Source organism: Haliaeetus albicilla, chromosome 16 (assembly GCF_947461875.1).
Source record: "Haliaeetus albicilla chromosome 16, bHalAlb1.1, whole genome shotgun sequence".
Lineage (NCBI taxonomy): Eukaryota > Metazoa > Chordata > Aves > Accipitriformes > Accipitridae > Haliaeetus > Haliaeetus albicilla.
In genome coordinates this window covers 8,336,774-8,362,087 of record NC_091498.1, presented here as the reverse complement: position 1 = coordinate 8,362,087, position 25,314 = coordinate 8,336,774, and the positions used below count along the sequence as shown (strand labels likewise).

General features: G+C 52.1%; 3 protein-coding genes across 6 annotated transcripts; 1 reads left to right on the top strand and 2 right to left on the bottom strand.

Moving 5' to 3' along the window:
• Nucleotides 1-393: 393 nt before the first annotated feature.
• Nucleotides 394-8,370, bottom strand: SMPDL3B (sphingomyelin phosphodiesterase acid like 3B). 3 transcript variants are annotated; one of them, XM_069803434.1, is made up of 8 exons: nt 8,232-8,370; nt 7,904-8,117; nt 5,092-5,189; nt 4,376-4,519; nt 3,620-3,792; nt 3,294-3,474; nt 2,555-2,688; nt 394-1,450 (listed from the first exon to the last, which is right to left on the bottom strand). In XM_069803434.1, exons 1-8 carry the CDS (start codon nt 8,281-8,283, stop codon nt 1,058-1,060), a joined length of 1,389 nt encoding a protein of 462 aa, XP_069659535.1. In that variant the 5' UTR covers nt 8,284-8,370; the 3' UTR covers nt 394-1,057. The 3 variants fall into 3 exon arrangements, 2 of the variants coding, with proteins under 2 accessions (XP_069659535.1, XP_069659534.1); XM_069803433.1 differs by having other exon boundaries at nt 7,904-8,363; XR_011328068.1 differs by having other exon boundaries at nt 1,317-1,450; nt 1,693-2,688; nt 7,904-8,283.
• Nucleotides 8,371-8,388: 18 nt separating this feature from the next.
• Nucleotides 8,389-13,145, top strand: RPA2 (replication protein A2). The gene is made up of 9 exons (XM_069803436.1): nt 8,389-8,575; nt 8,774-8,886; nt 9,004-9,105; nt 9,204-9,317; nt 10,302-10,376; nt 11,038-11,151; nt 11,483-11,593; nt 11,769-11,863; nt 12,523-13,145. Exons 1-9 carry the CDS (start codon nt 8,389-8,391, stop codon nt 12,605-12,607), a joined length of 996 nt encoding a protein of 331 aa, XP_069659537.1. The 3' UTR covers nt 12,608-13,145.
• Nucleotides 13,146-15,625: 2,480 nt separating this feature from the next.
• On the bottom strand, nt 15,626-25,004 carry THEMIS2 (thymocyte selection associated family member 2). 2 transcript variants are annotated; one of them, XM_069803432.1, is made up of 5 exons: nt 24,783-25,004; nt 19,170-19,310; nt 18,870-19,070; nt 17,479-18,606; nt 15,626-16,796 (listed from the first exon to the last, which is right to left on the bottom strand). In XM_069803432.1, exons 1-5 carry the CDS (start codon nt 24,874-24,876, stop codon nt 16,702-16,704), a joined length of 1,659 nt encoding a protein of 552 aa, XP_069659533.1. In that variant the 5' UTR covers nt 24,877-25,004; the 3' UTR covers nt 15,626-16,701. The 2 variants fall into 2 exon arrangements, with proteins under 2 accessions (XP_069659533.1, XP_069659532.1); XM_069803431.1 differs by having other exon boundaries at nt 18,870-19,310.
• Nucleotides 25,005-25,314: the final 310 nt, after the last annotated feature.

Sequence of the window (25,314 nt, the reverse complement as noted above, 5' to 3'; positions counted from 1 at the left end):
GCACGCCACCACATCTGTGTGCCCAGCCTACGCTGTTCCACTGGCGGGCTTGGGTCCTCGCCCCCACAGCCTCCTCCGCTCTCGGACCCTGCCCGTGCCTTTCTGGGTCCCTCGTGTGCTCAGGCCACGTGTTCTGAGCACACCCTGCTGCCTTGCGAGCTCCCTCTCTGCCGTGTCAGACTCCGGGAGAGCCCAGAGCCGCCTTTCACAGACAACACCAATATTCCTTCTGTGTCTCCTTCACCCAAGCCTAAAGGGTCCGATGCCATCACTTTGTATTGGTTCCCTCAAGGTTCTCAGACAAGCTAGCAAAGCCCAAGGTTGGTAAATCACCAAAGCGTTCAAGGTCAGCTTGCAATGCCCAGCTGAAGGAAGAAACTAAGTGGATGCAAGTTAAGAGAGCACAAAGGGAAAAGCTGTTTATGTTTAGCAATTGGGGGAAAAAATAAATAAAAACTTAAATAATAATAATCAAGCTTCTTGCCCTGGAGCCTTGTCTTGGGCACTGACACATGAAAGTCATGGCCCAAGCTTGCTGCAGTTCATACACCGTCAAAGGAAGAACTAATCCCACCTGGCTCTGCTCATACACCGAAGGCAGGGCTGCTGCTGTACAAGGCCACCAAAACAAGACCTTCCAGGTCACCAGTTGTGTGGTCTTTCCAGAAGCAAAGCGTGTGCCAACATGAGAAACCCACCTGGGAGCAGACTCCTCAGGAACAAGTGGCAGCTCACAGCTCTCATACACGGTAAGTTAAAGTCCACCGGGAAGCCTGGTCTCCACCTGATTTGTGAGACTACCTCAGAAGTCACAGCGTAAGGGGGACAGACTCCCTGATGCAAGTCAGTCTGGCACAAAAAGACTTTGTAGCAATCACTGCCCTTTCCCAATACATCAAGCTTTTCTAGATTTCAGATCAACATCACAGAGCTTTTAGTAAAGCCACTGATTTTGTCTTGGTTTCAGAGTAAGTTCTCAATGCCAAAAGCATTCACAATTGCCAATTCATGTGCATCTTGAACTCGTGCTCTCTTCATTTTCTCTTGCTCTCAGTCATTACAGCACTTGCTGGGGACTAAGAAGTCCTAAGAGCAAGCAGAAAAATAAAAGCTGAACACTGATGATGGCAGAGGCAGAGCTGCTGGTTTTAACACACTCATTGTATTTTGTAAAATCAACTTCTCTGATGGCACAAACATGATCTACACGGCAGGCCTCCTTGCACGGGGTGAGGTCATATCTGACAGAGTTAAACTCATAGTACTGCTGCAGATAGTGCGGATCCTTTGATATCCTCTCCAGCACTGTTTGCATGGAGCGCAGAGAGCCATCAGGGACTTGGAACGCTTCTGTCAGCCTATATTCTTCCTCCCATGTTGGGAACTCTTCCTCCCACGTTGAGGCCATCATGTTGGCACGAGTTAGGTTCAAGTAGTAAGTCACCATATCCTACAGGGAGAGAAAAACAAAACAAGGACAAGTCAGGAAAGGATCGGCCCTTGAGTGAAATGTTTGGCTCGGATGCAATCATCCACTTCTCCCAGATGCTGGTGTGCAGCACCACAGACACATGTATTCACTGCAGGCAGCGCATCTCCCTGCCCAAGGGGTGAGCTGCCTCCTGACAGGTGCTTTCTACAGATGTGTGAACCTGGGGACAGGCACCTCAGATGAAAGCCTCCAGAACTCACCACAAAAGCATCCTGTTTCATAAGGGATGAAGGGATGGCTTTTCTCTGCTTGACTTTTATCTCCAAACATCAGGAAGTTTGAGTATGCCCTGCTTCAAAATCACTCTTATTTACTACCAACACTATCCACTGGCAGAAGCAAAGGTTAAGTAGTGTTACTTACTGAGTGAAGTTATTTTCTCAACCGTGAACAAACTAAAAAAATAAAGTTTTTCACAACTTCTGTTCTCAGTCTTTCCCTCTGCTTCACTAGCTCCCTAGCCTTCCACAGTGTATTTCCACACTCATTTCTCATGCTGTAAACATGCAAACAGCGCATCTACAGAGCTGCTTTATCCATGGCAAAGAAAGGCACAAAGACCCCATCCTCCACCTCTTTGCAAGTAAGAGACAGAGGAAACAGAAGCTGCCCCTACAATTCACCTAAATTCAGATCCATTACAAATGAATAAATTTAGCAAGCAGGGGGACCCAAATAATGTTCTAGATGGTTAAAAGTTTTTGGAGGCAGTTTGACAAGTCTGTTAGTCCTCAAAGAGGAGTTGTGCAATCCACATTACCTGGGTAGTAACAAGCATCAAAGGAAACTAGCTACAGACATGAAGAACACGACAAAACCATCCTGCACTGCCCCGGGGAACTCATCCCAGCAAAAGGCCTGGGCCAGCTGACTGCAGTCACCTTGCCTTCACTCACTGATGTTCTCACTAAATTTGTGTGCTAGACATGAATCTGGAATAACTTGGTTTGGGTCCTCTCCTTCATAGCTGCTTGGGTCCTGTAGTCCTGCCTGTTAAAACCACATGGAGGAATTAAAGTACTCTTCTAGAACCGCAGGATGCAGCACATGGGGATCCCCTACCAACACTTGAAGGGTGTCTGGATCATAGTCGATCACCCGAATCCCAGGGTTGTTGGCTCCATTGTTCACTCCAGGTAATGTTGTTTTCCAGGGAGTCACTCCAGGGGCCAGGAACATGACATTGATTGGAGAACCTTAACAGAAAGGCAAAACAACCCATGAATAGGGACCTTTGCTTGTATCACACCCTGTCCACGCTGCAGTGAGCACCCCGGGAACCAATCACACTGCAAACAGCAGCTTTGTCACCAGCCCTAGTTACAACAGCACACACATAAAGATCAGCACATTGAACAGCATCAGGGGTTGAACATGGGACTGCTGCAGCTGAGAAAAGGCTTTCCACTGCTGTCGAAGACTCTTGCAGTGAGGGTGTGCAAGAGAACCACGCTCAGCAAAGGAGACCCAGAGCACTACCCGTAACCCCAATGCAAAGATTAGCAACTGCTCCCTTATGTCTCAGCTGATGTCCAAACCCATCAATAGGGAGCAGGCAAGAAGTTGCAAGGCATTGAGGGGAAACAACAAAATGGAAGGTAAACAGGAAGGAGGGCTGGACCTACAGGCTGGGGGTGGAGATCGGAACCACTGTTGTCTCTTGTTGATCAAAGCATTTCACAAGCCTTTTCTGGCTTCTCAGCTACATTCAGCTAACAGCCACTGAAAACTCTAATCAACAGTGATTTTCTGGGCATTGGCAGAGCTATCACACAAATGCTCGCGTGGCCAGAACCGGTACCTGTATCACTGTAAAACATCCGAAAGCTGTCTGTGTGATGGTGCCCAAAAAACTGGGCAGCAATCACCCTGTGGTGCTTCTGCATGATTTTCAAATATCGTTCATTAAAGCCACTCCGGAACCAGGACATGCCTCGTTTCTTCTCGAAGAAGCCAGGAGGGACGTGCCCCACAATGTAGACCTACAAAAGCAGGAGTTGCACTGAATGCAAAGCCCACACTTCCCTCACTGTGCTGTGACAGCACAGAGGGGAGAGCAGGAGCAAGAAGAGCTTCCAGGCTGGGAGAAGCCCTCTACAGAGTTTGCTTATTCATTTCTTTTAATACCATTTCACCTGCTCTAGAGGCATTGGTCAGTGTTTCTTCCAGCCACTGGAACTGCCCTCCAGGATCTTCCTCACCAGCTGTCTCATTATTCTTGTCATAGTACAGATTGGTATTGAGCACAACCATTCGCCCCCTTGTCCTTGGGCTGGGCAGCTTCTCACTGTAGAAAGCTCCTGAAAAATGCAACCGACAGGGAAAGAGCTGGAGGTCTGGTCACGCTGATTGCTGTGACCCCAGATCCCTTTGTTTCCATCCCTCTCAGCATTCCTTGGCAACAGCCACAGCAGAGTCACTGTCTGGACAAGGGGCCAGCAGCGCTCTGACCACCCCAGGATGGGGATTTGGAGTGACTCTTCCCCATGTGCCTCTTGCCATGCTTATGCCTCTCAAAGTGAAGGGAGGCCCTGCATGGGGACAGTGTGCAGTACCAGGAGCGGGGCAGCTCTAGAGAGCCAAAGTGCTGCAGCCTTCTTAAAAGATCTTTTTAATTCCACTGAAGCTGACCACTCAGCATTCTCCGAAGGGACACTTTCCCGTAACTCGAGGAAAGCAGGAGAGAGTAAAGCATAAAGAAATTTATTTTCTCACAAGCAGGAGAACTCAGTGCCAGAAATCAGCATTAAATTGGACCCTTCCTCTGCAAATACTCTATAAATACTGTTGCTCTGAGCATAGAAGCAGGGAAAACCATTCATGGTATTCTCCTAACCACCCCCATCTCCCAGAGAGCTGCCAACATGAGCCAGTGGTGCATACCTGCTCTGAAAAGAGGAGTGGAAGCATCATTCAGCCAGGAACGCCACAGTTCAGCTGTTCGGTTGTAGATCCTGTGCTCCTTCCCTGGAAACTGATTCTTGGGGTGGAAGTCATGATTGCCCATCGCTGCATAGACTTTAGTATCTAGAGACAGAGAAAAGGAGGCACAGAGGAATCCATGCTTGCTTCAGAGTTCCTCAGCACCAAAGCTCCCTGAGACACTCACAGACTTGGAAAGAACAGCATGAATTGAGAGCTTTGCAAAAGCGAATCATCCACACCACAGCCATATGGTTGCATTGACTGGCGCTACAACACTGCAAAGACCATCCCTCCTCGGGACAAGCCACCCCAGAGCCATGGCTTTACAGATGAATCAGTGAGCTTTCACCACCAATAACGCTCCTTCCTCCACTGCTGACATGGATTAAGTGTGAGGAAAACTTGCAGCCTTTTCTGTCTTAATGACTAATTACAGAAATGTTTCTTTTCCTCTCTTCTGAGTGAGTTAACCTGAAACAATGAGTGCGCAATCAGACACCTCAATTCAGACACACCTCATGCCATACAGCAACTAGGAAGAGGACAAACAACTCCCATTGACCACAGGCCTTCCATGCCTTTCCCCTTTCCAATTCTGTCATTTTTCCACCCTGGTAAGCTCTTCTTATGAGACTCTGTGCCCTTCCTCCCCTTCTCATCCCCACAAATCCTACCTGGAAATGTCTCTTTTATCAGAGAAGTCAGATTTTCTATTATGTGCAGAACCTTTTCTTCTCCAAGCTTCTCATTGGGGACGTGAGGAGTATCATCTCTAGAAAAATAAAAGCAGCACAGTCACTGTCTGTGACTAACAGGTCAAATGCTTGAAGTGATAAGCTGTATTGGGTTTGTGTGGCGGGGGGTTACAGGGGTGGCTTCTGTGAGAAGCTTCTCCTGTGTCCGATACAGCCAATGCCAGCTGGCTCCAAGACATACCCACTGCCGGCCAAGGCTGAGCCCATCAGCGACAGTAGTAGCGCCTGTGTGATAACATATTTAAGAAGGGAAAAAAAATTGCAGGGGGCACAGCAACTGCAGCCAGAGAGAGGAGTGAGAACATGTGAGAGAAACAACCCTGCAGACACCCAGGTCAGTGAAGGAGGGGGAGGAGGTGTTCCAGGCACTGGAGCAGAGATTCCCCTGCAGCCCCTGGTGAAGACCATGGTGAGGCACACTGTCCCCCTGCAGCCCATGGAGGTCCACAGTGGAGCAGATATCCACCTGCAGCCCATGGAAGACCCCATGCCAGAGCAGGGGGATGCTTGAAGGAGGCTGTGACCCTGTGGGAAGCCTGCGTTGGAGCAGGCTCCTGGCAGGACCTCCGGATCTGTGGAGAGAGGAGCCCATGAAGCAGGTTTTCTGGCAGGACTTGTGACCCTGCAGGGGACCCACGCTGGAGCAGTGTGCTCCTGAAGGACTGCAGCCCATGGGAGGGACCCACGCTGGAGCAGTTCATGGAGGATTGTCTCCCATGGGAGGGACCCCATGGTGGAGCAGGGGAAGAGCGTGAGGAGTCCTGCCCCTGAAGAGGAAGGAGCGGCAGAGACAAGAAGTGATGAACTGATGGTAGCGCCCACTCCCCATCCCCCTGCACCACTGGGGGGGGGGGAGGGGGAGGGTAGGTGGAGAATCCAGGAGTGAAGCTGTGCCCGGGAAGAAGGGAGGGGTGGGGGAAGGTGTTTTAAGATTTGGTTTTATTTCTCATTACCCAACTCTGGTTGATTGGCAATAAATTAAGTTTATTTTCCCAAAGTAGAGTCTGTTTTGCCTGTGACTAATTGGTTGAGTGATGTCTCCCTGTCCTTATCTCGATCCACGAGCCCTTTGTTATATTTTCTCTCCCCTGTTCAGCTGAGGGGGTGGGAGTGATAGAGCAGCTTTGGTGGACACCTAGCCTCCAGCCAGGGTCAACCTACCACATAAGCAAGGCAGAGAAACTTGCTTACTGCTCTTTCTTTGAGCCTTCTAGAAAATAAAGTTAAAGCATTTGGGGGCAGGAACCAGCACTATGTTAACTGGCCAAGGCACTGAAGGAGTTTCAAGGAATTGCTCAAAGTGAAAACAGGCTCCACTTTATTCTACCTTGAAAAATCCGTACACAAGCATAGGAAATGGAGGCTCACTCTGCCTCGGTGCATTTAATAGGCACTAAAGCTGACTAGAAAGATTGCAAGGAACAGCATTTTGCAATCTCAGGTCAACATCTGATCAGCAATAGTGAAGCAAAGGTGTTTGCACAGCTGTTTGAACAGCAGGATAACAACTCTCATTAAAATGAAACAAAGGAATGCCTCTAAAAGTGCAGCAGACACACACTTCTATGTTTTCACTAATATACTTATGGCATTTGTAGATGATGCTGGGCTGTCAGCAAGCCCATTGAAGAGGAAGATCAAAATTCAACATGATGTCAAAGAACTGGGGGAAATAATTTGAAGGAAAAAGAAAAGTCAACATAAAGTCATAAGGACCGATAACTACTTCTCAGTAGGAACAATCATCTGCAGAGACAGAAAATGAAAACGTGGGGTCGGGCAACAGCACTACAAACTAGGACTAGAGCTTACAGCAGGTTACAGGTTGATGTTGCACTGTTAGAAGAAGAGCAAATGTTACAAGGGGACATATATACTTAAAATAATCACGCAAAATAAACTTTTACTGTCTGCAAGTGCTTTTGAGGCCTCCTGTGGAATAGGGTGCCCACTTCTGGAGGCCATACTAGGAGAAAACATGGGGAGGCTCTTCATACTTATAAAGCAAAACAGACCCTTTTTGAGACAAGTCTCCCAGATGCCTCTTCACAGTTTGAAGAAATGCTGCACGTCTATTTTGCAAAGCTCTCCTCCCACTGCCTCTAACAGGCAGGATTAGGTGCACCAACAGAAAGAGCACATCCCATTCCCTCAAGCATTCCAGGTACTCAGAACTTGTGTGAAGTCAGACAGGGCTGGCAACAATTAAAAAGAAAAGGAAGGACAATCCTTTCCTTACCTTACTGTTTCTCACTGTTGGGGCTTGTTGGGAGCCTCTTGCTGGCGTCGAGAGGCCTCGTTGTAGTTATGCTCTCCCCCAAGCCTCCACTTCGCATCATAAGGCACATCCTTACCTTACCTCTTCAAAACAGTTGCCACATAGAGGCCTGGATCACCCACAAGCCCCAGCCCTCCAGCTGCCCCTTCTCCCATCCAAAGCCTGGCAACCCTCTGAGCAGGCAGGACCGTGCCACAGCCTGAGGGCAATGCGTGACCCCAGAACCCCCACTGTCAATGCCTGGAATATTTGGTGTTTCTCCTCTCCGAGGAGCATCTCTCTAACGAGGCAGACACCGTCCCCCAGCCCCCAGGACTGCAGCAGGAGGGCGGAGAAGGCGAGCTGAGGAGAGCCCCACCAGTGGCGGGTTCAGAGCCCCTCCAACCGCCGCTGCTGGGGGGGTGGCCGGGCAGCAGATTCCCCCCTCCTGGCGGGACGCCGACCCATCCTCACCCGGTCCAGAGGACGAAGTCCGGCCGCTGCAGGCGGTTCCTCATGGCGCGGACTGCGGAGGCGAGCAGGCGCCAGGGCGCGTCGCAGAGGTAGCTGCCCCAGTGCCCGGCGGCGGGCACGGCCCGGGAGCCGGCCGAGGGGCATACCTGCCCGGCACCCGCCGCCGCCTCGTAGTCGGGGTCCCAGTGGAGGTCGGTGACGTGCCAGAAGCGCCCTGCCGCCGCCGGGAGACGCCGACGCTCACCGGGGGGCGCGGGGCTGCCGCCGGGCACCGCTCGGGGCCCCCCGCCCGTCCGGCCGGGGAGCAGGACATGCTGCCTCCCCTTACCTGACAGGGCCGCGGCCAGCGGGCAGAGCAGGAGGAGCGCGACGGGCTGCATGTCGGCCAGCGGCTTGGCTTGGCTGGGCTGGGCTGCCGTGCCGTGCCGTGCCGTGCCGTGCCCCGCCCCTCACCTGAGGGCGGCCGGGCAGCGCCCGCACTCAAAATGGCACCGGCCGCTTCCCCCCGGCCTTCCCCTATTGGAAGGAGCCGGAAGACGGAGGGCCGCGATTGGCTGCCAGCCGGCGGAGCGGCGCTCGCGGGTTGGGCAGGAGCCGGAGGCGGGAGGAGGGGCGCTGCGCGCGGGCCGGCAGGCGCCCGACGTTCGGCCGCCGCCATGTGGAGCGGGCACGGTGCGGGCCGGGGGCGGCCGGGCAGGGCCGGGGACGGCGCCTGGGGTCGGCGTGGGGCGGCCGGAGCCGATGGAGACGGCGGGGGGCGGGGCGCGGCCCCAGGCCGCCGCCGCGACCCGTGATGGCGGCAGGGACGGGGGATGGGGGGGCGCGCGCTTCCCCGCCGCCGCCTCACGGGTTCTCCCTCTCCCCCCTCAGGGACCTTCGACAGCGGGTACGGCACGGTGGGCAGCTCGGGGCCTGTGGGCGGCTACACGCAGTCCCCGGGCGGCTTCGGCTCCCCCGCCGGCACTCAGGCGGAGAGGAAGCAGGTAGGGCGGGAGCGGGGCCTCGGGCGGCCCCGGGGCGCTGGGCCGCAGCGGCCGGAGGAGCGGGGAGAGGGGCAGCCGCTGCCCGGCAGCCACTGACGGCCCCGCCGTTCCTTGCAGAGAATCCGCTCCCAGAACATCGTGCCCTGCACCGTGTCGCAGTTGCTGGCCGCCGAGCAGGTCGACGAGACCTTCCGGATCCGCGACGTGGAGATCTCGCAGGTGGGCGGCGGGGGAAAGCGGCGAGCGGGGGGGCTGCAGGTCAAACGGACTCGTTTCCCGGGGCCTTCCCGGATAAACTCTTCCCTCTTCCAACGCAGGTCACCATTATGGGGATCATACGGCACGCTGAGAAAGCACCGACGAACATTCTCTACAAAGTGGATGACATGACAGCAGCCCCGATGGACGTCAGGCAGTGGGTTGATACTGATGTAAGCATCAGATTCGTTATGGACACGCTTCTTTAAAAGCTTTTCAGAGCAGTGAAGAGAGAAAAGTTACAGAATAGTAGAATATGTCAAGTTGCAAGGGACCCATAAGGATCATCAAATCCAACTCCCTGCTTCTCGCGGGACTTTTTTATCAAAAAGATGTGGCTTTTCTGAAAAACATTTTAGGGATAACAACTCTCAGAAATCCAAGGGAGATGCTGCTGTAGCAGAGATCACTGGTGCTGTACGTGACTCATCTCCTGTTTTGTAATTCATGTACAATTCTACGTTGAATCACTTTGTATAATTTTTTAGAGTTTAGCTGCTGAAGCTCAAACGTTACTTCATAGCTGAACTGGGCCATGCATGCTCTACTTCTGTGTAGAAAGTCAAGGAGAGAAAGTGAACAGAGATATTTTATGTGGCTCTGTGATTGAGATGAAGACATGTACCAATGAATGTTGTCTGGTTTTCTGATGCATGACTCCTGAAGTGCTGATAACTTCCACTAAACTCTTGCTGGTATAACAGGCCTTTAAAGCTAGCCCATGTTACTGTGACATATATTTGAAGGCTAACAGCTGAGTTCAGCTGAACAACTTCGGGAGAGTAATTAGGCAGACATTCAGTTGGCTTAACTGCAAGTTTATCGTAACTATGCCAAGTTGTGTAGTTGAACACCTGCTTTTTTACTATTTGAGGGTTCTTTCCTCTTGTGAAAATCTGGGAAGTGGACAGAGACAGCAGAGCAGACAACTGGCTTTGACTGCTGTCAAGTCTAGAGTGTGTTCAAATGAGCAAATATTTTTTTCTCTATTTTTCATTTATGGTTATGTTTACCTAACTGCTCTTACTGGACATAGGAATGCATGCGGTTTGTGTTTGCTTGAGATAAGCCTCCTTTCCTAAGTCATTTATTGTGATAATTGAGAAATGGAAACATGAATCAGCAAAACCTTCCTTTCTCTTTTTTCTCTCTGTTAGGAGGCAGGTGGCGAGAATGTTGTGGTACCTCCAGGAACTTACGTAAAAGTAGCTGGTCATCTTCGGTCTTTCCAGGTAAGATCATGTTACCCATATCTGACTCCAAGTCATGAGGCTGGAGCAGTGGCATGAAGGATTGGTGATCTGGCACAGTGTTAGGGGGCTCCCTTTAGAATATCCACTTGATCATGGTCTTTGCTCATCCTTTCCTGTGGACAAATCCTTGAATGTTTTTGCCAGGGCTGTATTTAATAACACTTTAATTGTTTCTAAATGCAAAGGACAGAGGACCCATTTAAAATGCCACTCTTCATCAATTTGTTGTTTTCAGCGGAACAGAGCACTGGCCACCAGGTTCTTGGGTGCACTGTAGAGCTTAGACTAGGTTCTGGTTAATGGGGACGCTTCTTGTAACATATTATGTGATGTGGTTGCCTCATAACTAAATATTGTAACTAAATATATGAGTAAGTATTTAAACAATAGTGCATGCGTTAAAGCAAAGTGCAATTAATTACCAGCGGGTTAGAAAGAGAAGTTACCTTGTCTGCATTGTCTTGCAAAATCACATATGAAAATGTAAGTCAGAAAATTTTGGACTAGTTACATGCAGACAAGCTCCCTACCCACTGCTGTCCCTGTTCCTGGAGAGAATAGTTGCATTGGCTGTTAAGCATGTTCTGGTTGCTGTGATGTTAATTTTTTTTTCTTTGCTTTTTTTTTTCTTCTCTGAAAGAATAAGAAAAGCTTGGTGGCATTTAAGATAATGCCTCTGGAAAATATGAATGAGTTCACCACACACATACTAGAGATTGTCAATGCACATATGATCCTCAGAAAAAATCTTATGGTATGTACTTGAAGATCCCGATTCCATCTTGGCCCTTACTGGGTTACTGGTTATCTCCCAGAGAGAGGGAGATAAGATAACTCTTGGTTCGCTGGGGAAATTGTATACCAGTTGTGGGGCTGGAAAGCTTGAAGCTGTTGCAGTGCTACAGTGAAGGTGTAACAGGAGTCCTGGCTTCCTTGGAGACAGATTTGTGTTGCAGTCCATTTCCAGCAGTTTCTTTTGGAAATCTATTTTTAATTACTGTCTCTCTGAAATAACACCAAGTCTTTAATGTTGTGGGTTCATGGCAGCCTGTATAACCACAGCAGTTTTACTCTCATAATTTCAGTCAGCATCAAGAGTGCCTCAGTCATTCTCCTCCGCTGGGATAGGTGATGTGGGGGGCTATGGAGGAGGTGGAAGCCTACCAGTGAATGGACTCACAGCGCATCAGAGTCAGGTACGTGCAAGCAGCTTCTCCAGGAACACCGCAGTCACAAGAGGGGCTGCTGTGGCATGATGTAGGACAAAGAAATGCAAGCTCGGTTACTCTTTGAAGTTGAATAGTTCTTCCTCAACCTTGTCACTGATAGAGAAGCTCAGCTGTGTGCTAATGGTGGTTCTTGCTTTTCCAGGTGCTGAACTTGATTAAAAACTGCCCTGTCCCAGAAGGTATGAGTCTTCAGGAGTTGAAACTTCAGCTCCACAATATGAGCATGTCAACAATCAAGTAAGTGTGTAGAAACAAAGGATGTTCCGGAAATCCAGGCAGTCCTTCCTGGAGTCTGATAAAAGGAGGCAGAGAGGAAAATAGTGGGCAAACCCAGATCCTTACTTGTGAAAGAGCACTAGTAATTTCAGATGTTCAGTAGCAAACTAGTAGCTACCTGGGAGTCCTGCAGTGCCTCAGCAGTATTTTCTCCTGTTCAGGGACTACCTTGCTCTCTGCACACCAATCAAAACTTGGGAATAGACCGTTTCTGTTCTCTTCTTTGCTGTCTCTTAGAATTTCTCCTCCCTGAGACTTAGAAAAATAGTGAAGCCTAAAGACAGTAATGAACGTCCATTATATTTCTGTGTTCTGTCCCCTTTGAAGCAGAGTTGTAGGTACTGCTTTTACCTGGGAAGTACTGAGAGTGGTGGCCTTCCCCTCTGTGGCAGTCAAAGTCTAAGAGATGCTGGGGGAGCATATTGCCCTAGCTTTGGAGAAGCTTTCTGAACCTACTGACTGGTGCAGCAGCATTTAAACTGCTCATAGGATAGAGCCAACCAGAGCTTCCCTTGGCAGATGCCACAAGGGAACAGTAGGGATGGGGTCTGTAGGTGGGAAATCGCTGAAAGGTGTTGATATGAACTAGTTAACAATTGCTTTTTTTTTTTTCTTCAAAGGCAAGCCGTTGAATTCCTTAGCAGTGAGGGACACATCTATTCCACTGTGGATGATGATCACTATAAGTCGACCGATGCTGAGTGAAGTTACTTCCAGCTGGATTTAGTTCTAAGCAAATGCTTGTCCATGTATCAAGTTATCCTGCGGAGCTTTGTGACGTGGAAGGTGATCTTTACTTTTTCTAGCCTCTGAAAGTCCCAGTTACTGTGTGAGTGCCTCCTTGTAATTCAAGGACAAGCAGAACGTATACGATTCTGTTAACTGGACTCGATTATATGCTGTGACCATGGGACTGAGAGGATAAAGAGACGTGGGAAAACTGAACTCCTCAAAGCTTCAGAGCCTTCAGTTTGTTTTTGTCTCCTTAGAGGATGCCTGTGTTAGAAAGAGGTTCTTCTTTCTAATCTTGTCCTGGGCAGATTGTCTTTTGTTTCTAGAGCTGTATCTCCTAACTCAGTTTTCATTCCATTTCATTCACTAAGTGGGTAGCCAAGAGTAATATTCCACTAATGTACAGTAATCATGAATAGATTTTTAATTGGTTTAGTTTATACTATGAGGTGATCTTGTTACTACAACTTTTGAGTGTTTCCAATAAAATTTTCACTTGGGTAGTCTTGCATGCGTGTGTGGCTCTAGAGGCTTTTCTTCCCTAAAAAAGAAAAGCATTTGTGTTGACAAAACTTAGCCATGTGGGTAAAAACACAGCTCATGCTTTCAGATTTTCTTTAACCATACTTATTTTTTCCTTAGCTTTTGAAGTAAATTGCTTTAAAAGGTCAAACTGAGGCAAATGTGTGGAAACTAAGAAATTAAATAATGGTACTACTGAAGAAAGCTACACATTGTATCAGTGTTCCAAATATAGCCAGGATCATTTCTACCACCAGAAGTACTTCAGCTGAAGCTCTAATTAATTACGTCACATGGAACAAGTTTTTCTTCTTTAAACTATTTTTAAAGCATAACAGAGAAAAACGCTAAGTTATGAAACAGCAGGGCTGATATTGGTGATGTATTGGGGTGGAGATAACAGGTTTTCATTTCCTGTTTCTCTGCACAATCCTGCCTTGTTCAGGAAGGCAGTGTGCTGAGGGCAGCTGCTTCAGCATATTTCTGTCCTCTTAGTCATGATATGCTTCCTGTTCTATAAAATGCAAAGCTGAAAACTACCTTCTGCAAATTGTTTTGCATTTGTTAATGGGAGCACTTCAGGAGTTCATAAATATTCAGGAGCATTTTTCACCGTGACGGCGTGTAGCTGTTCTCACAGGAGGAACTTTTGTGGTGAATGCGTTGCTGAAAAGCAGGACGCTGGGATCTTTCAAGCTGAACGCTGAGAGACTGAAATCTGCTTGCTGCCCACCGGATGGGAGCCTGGTTTGCTGCGCCGCGCTGACCTGTCCTTTGATTGCTGCTTGCCGAGTTCCCAGGGGCACACGGCTTGCTGGAAAAACAGCACATGCAGCCAGGGCTGATGCCGGTGGGTTCATGGGCTGGTCAACTCCAGCTGCCATGGGAGCTGCAGGTTGTGGGGCTTTTGTTACCTGGGACTGGTGAAGTGACCTGGCTTTGAAAAAGCAGTTCTTCCCTGTATGCACATCTATGGGGCTGGCTGCTGGACACAAGGTGTCTACTTCTGGCATTCATGCTGGGGCAAACCCCACTGTCCTGCTCAGGTTCAGAGAGTGGCACAGCTGTAGCCCACAGTGCACTTCTGGGGCTAAAATGTGCTATAGATAGATGTATAACAGGTCAGCTTCCAGGCTTTGGAATCCAGCAGATCTAGAAGCCAAAACCACTGTCATTTCCCTTTTGCAGGAATTATGCAGGTTAGGAAGAAAATCCCTGATTTTTGGAAGTCAAGGTGAATGGAATTGCTTGCAGTAAAGAGAGTAGTTGTGTGACTGGGCAAAACACTTGTGATGCGACTGGAGAGGAAAAAATCATCAGCTGGGGAGGGAGTTGAAGTCTTTGCCTGGTCTCTGCTTGCTGTTTGATATTCAAAGCATCCAGGAGCATCTGCTGTTGTCCAGGTAGAGGGACAATTTGGAATAGTTCTTAGGGGACAGAAGCATTGGCTGCTTCACAGAAAGTCTGCATTTAAAACTGTCTGTGAACTAACGGTGAAATCCAAACTCAGAATGCTTTTGGCTCAAATAAAGGAGACAAAAACACTTGGGCATTTTCAGTTCTGGTTTCTTCTATGCTCTGCTCCCCTCCTCCTCCCTGGAGCCCATCTTCTCCCCAGCCATAGTCCAGCAGTTAGTTTTTTCCCTAGGAGAAGGAAAAACTGGACTCCGGTGTGACTTAAACACCTGTTGGCCCCTGCCACTGGGGTGGGTCTCTTGGCTGAAGCCATGAAGACAGGTGGAGAGAGTTGGGGTTGTTTAGCCTGGAGAATAGAAGGCTCCAGGGAGACACTATTGCGGCCTTTAAATACTTAAAGGGGGCCTCTGTGGAAGATGGAGATATGTTTTACCAGGGCCTATAATGACAGCACAAGGGATGACGGTTTTAAACTGAAAGAGGGTAGGTTTAGATTAGACATAAGGAGCATGTTTTTTACAATGAGGGTCGTGAGGCACTGGAACAGGTTGCTCAGAGGGGTTGTAGATGCCCCATCCCTCCAAGTGTTCATGGTCAGGTTGGACGGGGCTTTGAGGAACCTGGTCTAGTGGCAGGAGTTGGACCAGATGATCTTTAAAGGTCCCTTCCAACCCAAACCATCCTGTGATTCTCTGATCCTATGCTTCGGGTGCCATTAATGAGTGGCTAGTGCCTGTTTGCAGATGAGAGCTGGGTTCTCCCTCCTTGGGTAAGTATTCATTGAAAGGACCTCAACAGCAATAGTCAGTGTCTCTCCCACAATGTTGATTTGAGGACAGCATGCTGATATGGAGTGTAAATCCCAGGGCAGAACCAAAGCCAGAGAAGGAAAGCAGCCCAAACCCAAGGTAGGACTCGAGCCAAGTTCGAATGAATGAGACCCTCTCTGCAGCTTTGGGACTCTGCCCTAGGCACTGAGTGAGGAATAACATGAACTGAAAAACTGAACCCAAAGCTACTCTTCACTGGGAGAGGGGGGGAAAAAAAAACGGGTTTGATCTTAAATGAAATTTAAAATTTATTTTCCAGCTCTGATTTGAAAGAGGAGTGCAGTGTGTGATGCAGGATTGAAATGCCTGCTCGCTTTCGGTGTAAAGCTCTCCCCTTGTCAGCTCTCTTCCCTTAACGCACATCAGGACTATGAAGTCTTTGCCTCTGCCGCTTTCCTGGGGCTTTGCCAAACTTCCAGGAAAAGAAGAGATGAACTTTGGTCCTTATTTGGTTTTCAGGTCATTTTTTTGCATCCAATGCCATGAGTGCAGCAGGGGCCTTTGTAGGTGTCAAGAATCTGCAAGACTGCAATGAGCATGCTCGCAAGCAGGAGGGGACAGTGAAGGTCTAGGACAGACATTGCTTCCAGATGCAAGTGGATGAGCAAAAATGGATGAGCAAACCAGCAAAACCTAAAGCCACAACGTTTTTACAATGTTTCTACAACCTTGGTAAGAAATTAGGCTAGAGTGAGATGCATGTTTGGCCGTACTTGAGAAAAATGCAGCTTCTGCCTCATGAAAGCGCGTTTCTGACATGCAGTTGTAACAACATGTCACTCCATGGTTTGAGCCCCAGCTGGGGCATAGCTTGCACTCTGTGAAGTATGTTGTCATGTCTCCTCCTAACCCCATCCCACACCATGTGCCAACAGTGTCTGGACATGCTTGGCCTCAAAGCATCTCCATCTGGAAGCATCCATAATCCCAGCCCAGACACCATGGCAACACAGTGGAGCTCAGTGAGCTCTGTGTCCCGGGGCCTGGGCTGGCATCTCTGTGGCATCTTGGTGGCCACCCAGCTGTATGCTGGTCTGGTGCTGTCAGAGAGTCCCACAGGTGACAGCTGAGGATGCAGCCCACAACACAACTCGGGGGTTTATTCTGTGCCCGGGGCTGCCCTGATGGCATACACGCTGCTTGCCTTTAAGGAAAGCGGGAACCTTTCTGCAGGATCGAGGCAGTTAGTTGGAGGTTGCGCTGTGGATCCCTAGGGCTGTATTTAGCCTCTGCAAGCAACCAATGTCATGTAAGGTCTCAGAGTATTTGGAGGCTGGGTGTCTTCCAGGAACTAAAGGACTAGAAAGGAAAAATTGCCTTCATTTTGCAAATTGTCTTTTGAATGTTGTCATCAACAGTTTCGTAATCATGTTCCGTGCTGTTGCTGTCCGTGCCTGGAAGGGAAGAGAGCACAGCCTGCAGACACACACTGCCACAGACCATGGCAGAAACCCCGTGCCCTGACCTGCTCTCCTCACCTCCCTGCTCTGAGCTGTGCCTGGATGTGGCGGGGACCCAGTGGTGGCAGCTGCTTTGCCCCCACAGACACCAGCCTCTGGGGCCACGGGTCCCCTGCGATCTGGGGGGGGGTGGGGATGGGAAGGCGTTCCATGGCAGATGGAGGCCAAGGTCTTGTCAGTGGCGCTCACTGTACCATCGCCCTCAAGGTCAAGCCTTGCTTCTCCTGGTGTGTGGGACAAGGGGTTTGGGCGGCCTCCTCATGGATTCCCCCCTCCATGTGTGGGACAAGGAGATGGGGCAGACCGGACCCCAACCTGTGGGATGCAGGGGTGTGGCGATTGCCTGTGGGTCGTCCCCCCCTGCATCTGTGACAAGGGGATGGGGAGGTGCAGCCCCCATGGGGGCCCAGCTGGCTGGGGTGTGGACTTCCCCAGCTGAGCATCCCTGCCCCGCATCCCTGTGAGGACAGCCCCGGGGAGGGGGTGCCCAGCAGCACCCCCAGTTATGCTCAACCCGCTGACACTGCCGGGGGGCCCCATCCTCCCGCCTGGGCAGCCTGTCTCTGGGCTGAGCCCTGTGGAGGGGTCGGGGCCTGGGAGGCGCCGGGGGCCTCACCTGCATCCCTGGGAGGTCCCCGCCGGCCATGCTGGCGGGGGGTGCTCAGTCGGGGCGACGCAGGGAGCGGCGGCAGTGGAGGAGCTGGGCGGATGCTCACTGGCAGGGGGCCAGGGGCCGAAGGGCCGGGGGCCGACGGGCGCCTTCCCCCAGGGCCCGTCCCTGCCTGCGTTGGCTTGGGGGGCCGTGGGGGTGGCGGGGCCGTGCTGCCGGGCAGCTGGGCCAGCAGCTGGTAGTAGAAGGCCTCAGTCAGCTCCTCCACCCGGGACCAGCGGGTGCAGGGGACCGGGGGGCGGACGGGCCCCTCACTCAGCAGGAGGGAGAAGTCCAGCCAGCGCGGTGGGATCTCAAAGCCCTCCTCTGGCTCCTGACAGAAGCTGCCCACCAGGAAGGGCTGGTTCAGGCGGGCCTCCAGCCGCAGGGCGGGCAGGGCGCCCAGGGCATCCCGCTCCAGCCCCGGGTCGGAGGCCACCACCCGGACCTCGCAGGGCAGCACCTGCCGCTCCAGCAGCTCTGCCAGCCCATACTTCTTGCTGTCACACATCTCCTCCACGAAGCCACCCCCCAGGTCCAGCGGCAGCAGCAGCTCCCTGCCTTCCTCTTCCTCCTCGCCGTGGCGGTGGCAGAGCAGCCGGGTGCTGGGGCCATTCCCCTGCAGCCTCTGGGGCTCCAGCCGGTCGCCCACGCCGAGCGGGGGCACATCGTCCCCCCGGCCCTCGCAGTCCCGCGTCACCACCACACGCAGCTGCTGGCCGGGCTGCAGGCTGGCCGCCAGCTCTTGCACCCCCGTGAACTGCCGGGGCCGCAGCCGGAACCGGCCCTGGTAGGTGCTGGACAGGAGAAAATGGCGGCCGCTGCTGGGGGCCGAGGCCAGGACTCGCCAGGTGCGGGAGCAGCTGTGGAGCTGCAGCTGCTGCCCACGCTGCAGCCGCAGCACCCAGGTGCTCTTGAAGACAGCAGCGCCGGCTGGACCCTCCAGGATCTCGGCCTGGGCTGGCAGCACGTCCTCCATCCCCAGCACCTCGCTCAGCAGCAGCGGCCGGGCGAAGTGGATGTGCTGCGCCTCCTCCGTGACGTCCTCCACATCCACCTCCAGCGTGGAGGGGATCTTCACCACGTCCCGGCGCACTGTGGGGGCAGAGCTGCCCTGACCCCGCGCTCAGCCCCTCACCGCCCCCCCCGCCGCCCCCTGCACCTGCAGCCACCCACACCATGTGCATCGGGGTCCCGACACCAAACTGTGTAGGCCCCCAACCCTGCAGCACCCTCATCCTGACCCCACAGCATCCCTGCCCAGACCCCACAGCCCCGACCCCCCAGCGCGCCAAGCCCGACCCCACAGCATCCCTGCCCTGACCCTGCAGCACCCCGCCTGCCCCGTCCTCACTCACGGTGCATGGCGGCGTGCACCTCGTAGACAGGGCGCAGGAGCAGGGCGTGCGGGCCGACGGCGGGGCACAGCAGGGGCTGTAGCCGCCCGTCCCACTGCCCCAGTGCCTGGTGCAACGTCAGGCCCTGCTGCCTGCCACCCTCCGGGACGTGTCCCCGCAGTGTCTGGTACGGGCCCCGGGCTGGGGCAGGCTGGAAAAGACCTGTGGGACAATGAGGCTGAGCCCACGGGGGCTGTGAAGGTCTTCCCGGGGAGGAGGGCACCCATGGGCTGCGGGCTGGGGCAGGGCAGCCCCACTCACCCTTAAATGTCGGTGGCAGCTCCGTTGTCTGCCCTGTCTCTGTGTCCTCACAAACAACCTTCTGCAGCACCACAGCCATGACTTTCAGCAGGTCACCCGTTGACAAGCAGCATTCGTTGCCCGAGATCTCGTACACAGATCCTGCAGGGTGACAAGGGAATTTCCTCAAAGAAAATACCTCTACCGGCATTTCATAGAATCACAGAATGCTTTGGGTTGGAAAGGACCTTTAAAGATCATCTGGTCCAACCCTTCCACCGTGGGCAGGGATATCTTTCACTAGATCAGGTTGCTCCAAGTCCTGTCGAACCTGGCCTTTAACACTTCCAGTAATCAGGCATCCACAACTTCCCTGGGCAACCTGTTCCAGTGCCTCACCACCCTCTGTAAGCTGTCCTTTACTGCTTCCTCAGAATACCTGCAGGTGATTGGCGCTCCTGTCCCACACTTGGGAGCTCCTGAATGGACTCAGACATAAGAAGGAGGTGCACGAGCAGTGACAGCAAGGGCAGGTGGCCCAGAAGTAGCAGAGAGACATGGTCTAGCATGCAGGGATGGAGTTAGAAAAGCCAAAGCCTGCCTGAAGCTGAATCTGTCAAGGGATGTGATGGGCAACAAGACAGGCTTCTACAAGTACATCAACAGCAAAAGGACTGGGGACAATGTGGGTCTGCTGCTGAATGGGGCAGGGGACCTGGTGACAAAGGACACATCAAAGACTGATGTGTTCAATCCGTCTTGGCCTCAGTCTTTACAGGTATGACCAGCCTTCAGGACTCCCCTGAGACCAGGGGAAAAGTCTGGAGTAAGGAAGACCTGCCCTTGGTGGAGGAGGACCAAGTAAGGGAGCACTAAACAGAGTGGACATACTTAATTCCATGGGGCCTGTTGGGATGCACCCATGTGTGCTGACTTTGTGAGGCCACTCTCTATTATCTTTGAGAGGTTATGGGCAATCAAGAGGGGTTCCTGATGCCTGGGGAAAAAAAACAAATGTCAGTTCTTTCTTCAAGACAGGCAAGAGAGGGACTTACAGGCCAGTCATGCTGCCCTCAAACCTGGGAAGGTGATGGAGCACCTAATTCTGGAAACCATTACCAGACACATGAAGGATGAAAAGATGATTGGGATTATTCAGTATGAATTTACAAAGGGGAAACTATGCTTAGCCAACCTGATCACCTTCTACAATGAGCTGACTGGCTTGGTGGATGAGGGGAGAGCAGTGGGTATTGTTTACCTTGACTTCAGAACCTTGGCACTATCTCCCATCACATCCTCATAGAGAAGATAATGAAGAATGGGTGGGATGAGCAGACACTGAAGTGGACTGAAACCTGGCTGAACAGCTGGGTCCAGAGGGTGGTGATCAACAGCATGAAGACTAGTTGGAGGCCAGTCACTAGCAGTGTGCCCCAGGGATCGATACTGGGTCCAATCATGTTTAACTTGTTCGTTAATGATCTGGACAATGGGGCAGAATGCACCCTCAGCAACTTTGCAGATGACACAAAACTGGGAGGAGAGGCTGATACACCAGAGGGTCGTGTTGCCATCCAGAGGGACCTTGGCAGGCTGGAGAAATGGGCTGACAGGAACCTCATGCACTTCAACATGGAGAAGTGCAAAGTCCTGCCCCTGGGAAGGAACAGCCCCCAGCACCTGCACATGCTGGGAGCCACCCAGCTGGAAAGTAGCTTGGTAGAAAAGAACCTGGGGGTTCTGGTAGACACCAGGTTGAACATGAGGCAGCAACATGCCCTTGTCTTGCTGCAAAGATGGCGAATAGTGTCCTGGGCTGCATTAGGCAAAGCATTGCCAGCAGGTCGAGGGAGGTGATCCTCCCCCTCTGCTCAGCACTGGTGAGGCCACAACTGGCTGTGTCCAGTGCTGGGCTCCCCAGTACAAGAGAGACATGGACATACTGGAGAGAGTCCAGCAAAGGGCCACAAGGATGGTTAAAGGAGAAAAGGCTGAGAGAGCTGGGACTGTTCAGCCTGGAGAAAAGAAGGCTCAGGGGGACCTTATTAATGTCTATAAATACCTGAGGGTGCAAAGAGGACAGAGCCAGGCTCTTCTCAGTGGTGCCCAGTGACAAGACAAGAGGCCATGGGCACAAAAGGAAACACTTGAAACTTCCTCTGAACTTAAGTGTCTTCATTTCGGCTGGTATAGAGTTAATTTTCTTTCTGGTAGCTGGTATAGTGTTACATTTTGGATTTAGCATGAGAAGAATGTTGATAACACACTGATGTTTTCAGTTGTTGCTAAGTAGTGTTTATACCAAGTCAAGGATTTTTCAGCTTCTCATGCCCAGCCAGCAAGAAGGCTGGAGAGGCACAAGAAGTTGGGAGGGGACACAGCCAGGGCACCTGACCCAAAGTGGCCAACGGGGTATTCCATACCATGTGATGTCACGTCTAGCATATAAACTGGGGGGAGTTGGCCTGGGGGCAGATCGCTGCTCTGGAACTAACTGGGCGTCAGTTGGTGAGTGGTGAGCAATTGTATTGTGCATCACTTGTTTTGTATATTCCAATCCTTTTATTATTATTATCGTTATTATTATTGTATTATTATTTTCTTCCTTTCTGTTCTATTAAACTGTTCCTATCTCAACCCACAAGTTTTACTTTTTTTCCCAATTCTCTCCTCCATCCCACTGGGTGGGGGAGAATGAGTGAGCTGCGTGGTGCTTAGTTGCTGGCTAGGGTTAAACCACAACAATAAGAAAACATTTTTTTTACTGTGGTGGTGGTGAAGCACTGGAGCAGGTTGCCCAGAGAGGTTGTGGAGTTTCCAACACTGGAGGTATTCAAAACCCAGCTGGATAAAGTGCTGAGCAACCAGCTCCTGCTGACCCTGCTTGAGCTGGGTGTTGGCCTGGATGATCTCTCTAGGTCCCTGCCACCGCAGTGATTTAGTGATTCCCATCACAGGTAGTCATGGTATGTGCCATTAACAAATACCAGTTACACAGTGGGGGCCCCTCTGCTTGGCCAGCTGTGATGAGGTCCCCCAGGGCAGTGGGGAGGGGGTTGAGCTGTGGTCTGGCCCTGGCCACAGGCTTTGTCCTTTCTGGGATGTAAGCCAAGCCTGGGCATCCTGGCACTCGGGTGCATGGATGTCCCTGAGGGAGACCCAGTCCCTGTGGCTGTGGTGGGGCCAAGGGGACCCCTGACCCTGGGACTGCAGAAGGGGGCCATGGAATGGGGGTGGAGGGTGCGGGGGAAGGAGGGCAGCTGTTCAGGGAAAGGCAGAGCTGGCTCACAGTCTTAGCAGTGGGCAGAGGTGGGACTGGCACAGATTCACCTGGTGGGCAGGGTGAGCTGGTGCCTTTGGCCATGGTGGGAGCATGTTGGTTTAGGGCCCTGGCACACACAGCTGCCCTGGTTGGTCAGGGCAGGACAGATGGAGCCAAGGCTGGACATGCCATCGGAGATGGGCTGGATATTGCCACCCAAGCCAGAGAGAGACGGACGCTGCTGCAGGCACTGCTGAACCAATGACCACCGCTCACCTGTGGAGTGCAGGTGGGAGCAGCGGGGTGAGACTGGCAGGAAGAGTGTCTGTCTCCCGTGAGTAAGGGGAACCTCAAAGTGGAAATGTGAAAAAATACACCACAGGAAAAGGTGGATGAAAGCTAGGAAGTTTCATGAAGTACTACGTGTTGTGTAAGCCCCAGTCCCCCTCCTCCATCCCTCCTGTGCCCCATCACGCTGTGACAACATCGAGGGCATGGTCTGAAAAGGGAGGAAACACACAGCCAGGCTGCACTGCCCAGAGCACGGAGATGCCTCACATCCTGGGTGCAGAGACCCGGTTAACTCCATGCACACGTGCCATGGCTGGCCCCCTTGGCTGGCAGCAAGACACATAGACACATGTGGCTATGGATGCCCTGCGCAGGACCCCAAAGCTCCACCGCAGTACCAAGCCAGATTGGTTTTGCAACATAAAGCAGGATGAAGAACGTAGAGGATGTGAGGAGTGAGTGGCTGGGAGACGAGCCCGTGAAGGGGCCGAGACCAGCAGCAGTTTTGTTTAACATCTTGGGGACCCACCCAAATTTTTGCTAGAAAAAGAGCTAGAAGTAGTAAGATCTTCAGTAATGGCAGGAAATCCAGAAGTGTTCAAGAAATAGCATCAGTGCAGGATGGCACATCTGCAAGGTGCAACACTGACTGATTCCCAATGCACTCTGATCTGTCTGCAAGGTCCAGCACCAGCCAAGGGAACACGCAACCAGGAGGTTGGCTGAGGGGTCTTTGATGGGCTGATGCTTATTTCTAAGGAATCAGAATACCTGGAAGCTTGTACAGCCCATGTCTTGGAAAGCTTCCATTGCTGGTAACAGTGCAGGGGTCATAACAGGGGAGAAAAGCAGTGCAGAAGAGCACAATGTGAATGGATGGAGGCTGAACCAATGTAACTTAGATGAGAAACGCAGCAGGAAAGATTCAGTGCTTGATCACGCTGCAAAGGGACAGGGGTAGATGTGCCTTACCTGGAGCCAGAGCCTTTCCTGGAGCAGGAGTCCTCAGGCTATGCTACCACATCACAATACCCTCCAACCCAAGCAATACCCCCTTCTGCCCTTAAATCTCTGCATTCATTGAGCTGCTACCAAACCTTCTGTGCAGCCCCAAAATTCTCCCCTCCCTGGGTTGAACTCATGACAAACGCCCTGCTGTGTGAAGCAGAAAGCACCAGCTACCTCACCGCGACTACCAGCAACTGCGAAACAAATTGACTGCTGCTGTTGAAACAGCAGCATTTTTACTCATTTAGCAACGTTAAGATGTTATCAAAGCCACCAGAAGTCTTTGGGAAAGCTAAACATCCACCCAAACTGAGCTACAGAGAAGCAGAGTGAGACCACCCCAACCACTTCTGCTCTTCAGAAGTCAGTGTAACCTAACAAATGCTACAAATCCTACAAGTCTTGATGGTAATGGCCATATTGGTGTTGCCAGGATCCCACTGTGCATTCCCAGCATTTTTGGAAGCCCCCAAATCTAGCAAAAGCATTTGCTAATTTCTGGTTCTCTTTCACCACCAATGCTGCCACCAGCTGAGGAAGACATGTTGGTCACAGCTTCTCCTCGACCTAAGATGTCTCCAGGGACATGACCTGGGAGGAAGCAGAGGGCTCAGATCAGGCAGCTTCCCTGTGCCCTTGCTGGACTCCTCATAGGAGGGCCAGGGGCAATGCTGTCCCACTTTCCTCCAGTGACCGAGAATGTGGCTCCATTCCTGCCAGATCCACCGCCAGCAGGTAATTCACTGCCTGGGACGAGAGCTGTACATGAAGCAGACGACCAGCTTGGATGGGTTTTGGTGCTCCACTGCTTGTCTAGCAGCATTACTGAATGCACTGGGGCACTCAGCTGGGTGGAGAAGAGAAAGTTTTTTGCAAGAAGCTGTGCCCTAGGCACCAGTGTCTGGTGGTGGCACGAGGACCTGTGCATCTCCCTGGGCATTGGCACCCTGGGGACAGGGGACCAGCCATCTTCAGGGCAGGAGAAGGGAGCCTGGCCTGCAGAGGCATGGTGGGGGGAGGTGGCACAGCCTTGGGGCACCCTTTGGAGGCAGCAGGCACCCAGCACTCACCTTGGAAGTAGACACCAGAGCAAATCCTGAGGATGCGGGGCAAGGTGGCTGGGTCCAGGGAGCAGATGTATTCCTGGAAGGAGAGAGGCTCCATGGCCGTGCTTCTGGGTGCTCTGGGGCACTCTGGAGGGGAACTGCATGGGAAGCAGCTCTAGCCTCTGCTTTCACTTCTGCCTGCCTTTCACTTCTGCTTCTAGCAGTGGCAAGTTCCCTCTCTGGCCATAGACCCATACTGCTGGCAGCCCTCCAGCCTGCACAGATTGAATGCCGTGCTGCTGGGACAATCCTCTTCCTGGGCCCCACCACCCGTCATGGCTTGGTGTCCCCCAGACCTGGCCCTGGTGGTGCCGCTGGTGCCAAGGGTGGGTGAAGGCATGGACCCCCCTGCTCTGCCATAGTGCTGTCCTGGCTGGACCGATGCTCCAGCCTGTCCTACATCTCCTGTGTACCAGCCTGCCCTGCCCTCTGTGGCTGGGGCCAGAGAGAGCGATGGTGCCGTGGAGCAGAGGGCAGGTCCGGGCAGACCACGCCA

Bases quoted from the DNA above. Each gene is read 5' to 3' on its own strand.
- THEMIS2 (XM_069803431.1), bottom strand. From the start codon at position 24,876: ATGGAGCCTCTCTCCTTCCAGGAATACATCTGCTCCCTGGACCCAGCC. The intron at 18,607-18,869 runs GTGAGTGAGGAC...CTGCCCCCACAG, and splicing joins GGTGCACGCCGCCATGCACC to TGCGCCGGGACGTGGTGAAG. The intron at 16,797-17,478 runs GTGAGGCCCCCG...CTTCCCTTCCAG, and splicing joins GGGACCTCCCAGGGATGCAG to GCACGGACAGCAACAGCACG.
- SMPDL3B (XM_069803433.1), bottom strand. From the start codon at position 8,283: ATGCAGCCCGTCGCGCTCCTCCTGCTCTGCCCGCTGGCCGCGGCCCTG. The intron at 3,475-3,619 runs GTATTAAAAGAA...CTGCTTTTGTAG, and splicing joins CCTCTAGAGCAGGTGAAATG to GTCTACATTGTGGGGCACGT. The intron at 2,689-3,293 runs GTACCGGTTCTG...CTTTCTGTTAAG, and splicing joins GATGTTTTACAGTGATACAG to GTTCTCCAATCAATGTCATG.
- RPA2 (XM_069803436.1), top strand. From the start codon at position 8,389: ATGGCACCGGCCGCTTCCCCCCGGCCTTCCCCTATTGGAAGGAGCCGG. The intron at 8,576-8,773 runs GTGCGGGCCGGG...CTCCCCCCTCAG, and splicing joins CGCCATGTGGAGCGGGCACG to GGACCTTCGACAGCGGGTAC. The intron at 9,106-9,203 runs GTGGGCGGCGGG...CTTCCAACGCAG, and splicing joins GCGACGTGGAGATCTCGCAG to GTCACCATTATGGGGATCAT.